The sequence below is a fragment of the Dipodomys ordii genome, unplaced genomic scaffold (genome assembly GCF_000151885.1).
Source record: "Dipodomys ordii isolate 6190 unplaced genomic scaffold, Dord_2.0 Scaffold92, whole genome shotgun sequence".
NCBI classification, from domain to species: Eukaryota; Metazoa; Chordata; class Mammalia; order Rodentia; family Heteromyidae; genus Dipodomys; species Dipodomys ordii.
In genome coordinates, this window is record NW_012267308.1 from 4,698,163 (window position 1) to 4,702,220 (window position 4,058).

Consider the following 4,058-nt stretch of genomic DNA (forward strand, 5'->3'; position numbering starts at 1 on the left):
TCCTCCTTTTCCTCTTCCTCCTCCTTTTCCTCTTCCTCCTCCTTTTCCTCTTCCTCCTCCTTTTCCTCTTCCTCCTCCTTTTCCTCTTCCTCCTCTTCCTCTTCTTCCTCTTCCTCCTCCTCCTTTTCCTCCTTTTCCTCCTCCTCCTCATCTTCGTCCTCAGACAAACTCACTAGCCCCACATTGTCTAATAGGGTTTCCATTTCTTTACAAAATTTCTCTTCACTTTCCAGCTCCTCTTCACTGAAAAGCTTTCCTTTTTTGGCAGAAATTCTCCTCAACTGTTTTCTTTTTTTCCACATTTCTTTAAAGAATGGGATTTCCTCTTCTTCCTCTACTACTGCTTCCTCTTCTGTAGCCTGTATGAATTCTTCCTGTTCTCTGGCCAATATAGTTTCTTGTTCCGCCACCTTTTCCTCTAAGCCTATCATTTCTCTCATTTCCTTGGCCAGTTTTCTCTGCTTTTTGGCCAGTTTCTTCTCATCTTCAGTCATTTCTACTTGTTCCTCAGAAAAATCCCAGTCTTTGATATCAAGTCTGTCCTCTTCCTTACTTAATTTGTGCTCCTTAGCAAAGAGTGCTCCCTTTTTCTTTGCCATCTTTATTTCTTCCTGAGTTATTTTCCTTTCATTACTGACTAGATTTTGAAGTGCCTTTAAGAAATGCTTTGTTTTTATTGGCTCGTTGGCAATATCCTGCTTTTCTAGAACCATTTTCCTTAGTATCTTGGCTAACTTCCTTTCTTCTTGGGCATATGCCCTATGTCCTCTAGTTAATTCCAAGTTTCCTTTGGCAATGTCCCTCTCCTCTGTGGCCAGCAGCCTATCTTCATACGTAAGTATTTTCTCCTCTAGTAACAGTTTCTTCCTTATTGTGCCTATTTCACGATCAAGTGCTGTTCCGTCTCTTGACATTTTCTGAATGTCTCCCTTGGAGAGAATTTTAATCTCCTCAGACAGCCTCTTTTTCTCTTGGGACAATTTTTTCATTTCCATCTTGAGTGCCCTTTCTTCTCTAAGAATATCCTGCTCTTCTCTGAGCAGTTTCTTTTCCTGGAACAATGCCTTCTTCTCTGTAATTAATTCTATCTTTTCCTTGGCTATTTTCTCCTGTTTTTCAGCTAAACTTTTACTAGCTTGAGCCAGCTTCTTCTCCGAAACAATAATATTCACCTTCTTCTGGTTTAGTGCTAACTTTTCCTGTTTCATCTCCTCCTCTAATTGAGTCACTTTGTCCTTGAATAGCTCCAGTCTTTTCTTTATTTGAATTAACTCTTCTTTCCCTTGGAGGAGTCTTTCTTTGTCTTGCTGGAGAACCTTTTTCCTTGGAGGAAATTTTTCCCTTTCCTGAGCCAGATAGTTCCTTTCCTGAGTTATAGCTTTTTCTTCCTCGGCCACTCTTTTCTTGTTCTTTCTGACTTCTCTCTTATTAAGGATCAGGCTGTCCTTTTCATGGATCAGTTTATCTTTGTTTATTTTTATTGCCTCCTTTTTCTGAGCTAGTCTTTTCCATTCCAGATCTAACATTTCAGGATCTATTATGGCTGTGTTCTTGCTAAGTTTCTCTTCTTCCTGGGTCAGCAGCTCTTCTTCCCAAGACATTTCTCTCTCTCTCTTATTCAGATGCTCCTCCTGCAAGTTGAGTGCCTTCTCTTTTTCAGATAGTTCCTCTTTTTCTTCAAATAGTCTTTCTTCTTTCAGATTCAGTTCATCTTCTTTAGAAGCCAACTCCTGCATGTTCCATTCCAGCTCTTCTATTTGTTTAGCCAGCTCATCTTCTTGCAACTCCAGATCTTTCTCCTTCTGGGCCATTACTTTCATTTTCTCGGACAACATTTGTTTTACCTCAGTGACTTTTTGTCCTTTCTTTGCGACTTTCTCTTCTTCTCCAGCTATTTTCTCCAGTTTTGTGGCCAGATCCTTTTTTTTCTGGGCCAATTGTTCTGCTTCCTTGCTTAGGCTTTCCTCTCTTGAAGCCAGTTTTTCCTCTTTCTTGCCAATTTTCCTCTCACTAATGGCCAGTTCCCCAACTTTGGGGGCCATTTTCATATATGTTAGGGCCAATTTTCTCTCTTCCTTGGCTAGAGTTTTCTCTTCTCGTGCAAGTTTCTCCTCTTCTTGTGCTAGTAATTTCTCTGCTTTGGCTAGTTGTCTTTCAGCTTGGGCTCGTTTCCCCTCTCTCCAGGCCTGTTTGTATTCTTCTTGGATCTGTTTCTGTTCTTCTGTGAGTATCCCCTCCTCTTCCTCCTCTTCTTCCACCTCCTCCTTCTTCTCTTTCTCCTCCTCCTCTTTCTTGCCCTTCTTCTCCTCCTCTTCTCCTACTTCTTCTTTTTCTTCTCCTTCCTCTTCTACTACTACTCCTTTTGCTTCTTTGCCTTTTTCTCCTTTTTCTTCTTTGCCTTCTTCTTTTCCTTCTGCTGCCACTACTGTGGCTGCAGCTTCTTCTACTTTTGCTTCTTCTTTCTTCTCCTCAGACACTCTCTTCTCCAGCATCTGTTCTTCCTCTTCCTGAATCTTGGGTTCCATCTTTTCCCAGATCTTTTTCCATTCATCCCATGTCATCATCTTTTTCTCTTTCTGCACCTCCATATCTGGGAATAGCTCCCTTTTAGCCCTGCGTTGTCTCTTCTTCTCTTTCCCTTTCCTTTCCTCTTTCCCTTTCACTTCCTTTTTCTCTTTCCCTTTCACTTCCTCTTTCCCTTTTACTTCAGTTTCCTCTTTCCCTTCCTCTTCCCCTTCCTTTTCCTCTTTCCCTTTCACTTCCTTTTCCTCTTTACCTTCCTCTTCCTCTTTCCCTTTCACTTCCTCTTTCCCTTTTACTTCAGTTTCCTCTTTCCCTTCCTCTTCCCCTTCCTTTTCCTCTTTCCCTTTCACTTCCTTTTCCTCTTTACCTTCCTCTTCCGTTTCCTCTTTCCCTTCCTCTTTCCCTTCCTCTTTCCCTTCTTCTTTTCCTTTCACTTCCTTTTCCTCTTCCTTTTCCTCTTTCCCTTCCTTTTTTCCTTTCCCTTCCTCTTTCCCTTCCTCTTCCTTTTCCTCTTTCCCTTCCTCTTTCCATTTCCATTCCTCTTTCCCTTTCACTTCCTTTTCTTCTTTCCCTTCCTCTTTCCATTTCCCTTCCTTTTTCTCTTTCCCTTTCACTTCCTCTTTCCCTTTTACTTCAGTTTCCTCTTTCCCTTCCTCTTCCTCTTCCTTTTCCTCTTTCCCTTCCTCTTCCTTTTCCTCTTTCCCTTCCTCTTTCCCTTTCACTTTCTTTTCCTCTTTCCCTTTCACTTCCTTTTCCTCTTTCCCTTCCTCTTTCCCTTTCACTTCCTTTTCCTCTTTCCCTTTCACTTCCTTTTCCTCTTTCCCTTCCTCTTCCTTTTCCTCTTTCCTTTTCACTTCCTCTTCCTCTTTCCCTTCCTCTTCCTTTTCCTCTTTCCCTTCCTCTTTCCATTTCCCTTCCTTTGTCTCTTTCCCTTTCACTTCCGCTTTCCCTTTCACTTCCTTTTCCTCTTTCCCTTCCTCTTTCCCTTTTTCTTCCTCTTTCCCTTTCACTTTCTTTCCCTCTTTCCCTTTTACTTCCTTTTCCTCTTTCCCTTTCTCTTCCTCTTTCCCTTTCACTTCCTTTTCCTCTTTCCCTTTCACTTCCTTTTCCTCTTTCCCTTTCACTTCCTTTTCCTCTTTCCCTTTCACTTCCTTTCCCTCTTTCCCTTTCACTTCCTCTTTCCCTGTCACTTCCTTTTCCTCTTTCCCTTCTTCTTTCTCTTTCCATTCCTTTTTCCCTTTCACTTCCTCTTTCACTTCCTTTTCCTCTTTCCCTTTCCATTCCTTTTTCCCTTTCACTTCCTCTTTCCCTTTCACTTCCTTTTCCTCTTTCCCTTTCCATTCCTTTTTCCCTTTCACTTCCTCTTTCCCTTTTACTTCCTTTTCCTCTTTCTCTTCCTCTTTCCCTTTCCATTCCTTTTTCCCTTTCCCTTTCATTTCCTCTTTCCCTTCCTCTTCCTTTTCCTCTTTCCCTTTCCATTCCTTTTTCCCTTTCACTTCCTCTTTCCCTTTCACTTCCTTTTCCTCTTTCCCTTC

The 4,058-nt window shown here is 41.8% G+C and overlaps 1 protein-coding gene across 1 annotated transcript in view; it reads right to left on the reverse strand.

Moving 5' to 3' along the window:
* Positions 1-4,058, reverse strand: part of Wdr87 (WD repeat domain 87) — a 33,736-nt gene that overhangs the window by 19,561 nt on the left and 10,117 nt on the right. The window contains exons 9-10 of the mRNA XM_013026189.1: positions 2,427-2,604; positions 3-2,285 (exon numbers count right to left, since the gene is read on the reverse strand). Of these exons, the coding sequence (XP_012881643.1) occupies positions 3-2,285; positions 2,427-2,604 (2,461 nt within the window). The remainder of the gene's footprint in view (positions 1-2; positions 2,286-2,426; positions 2,605-4,058) is intronic.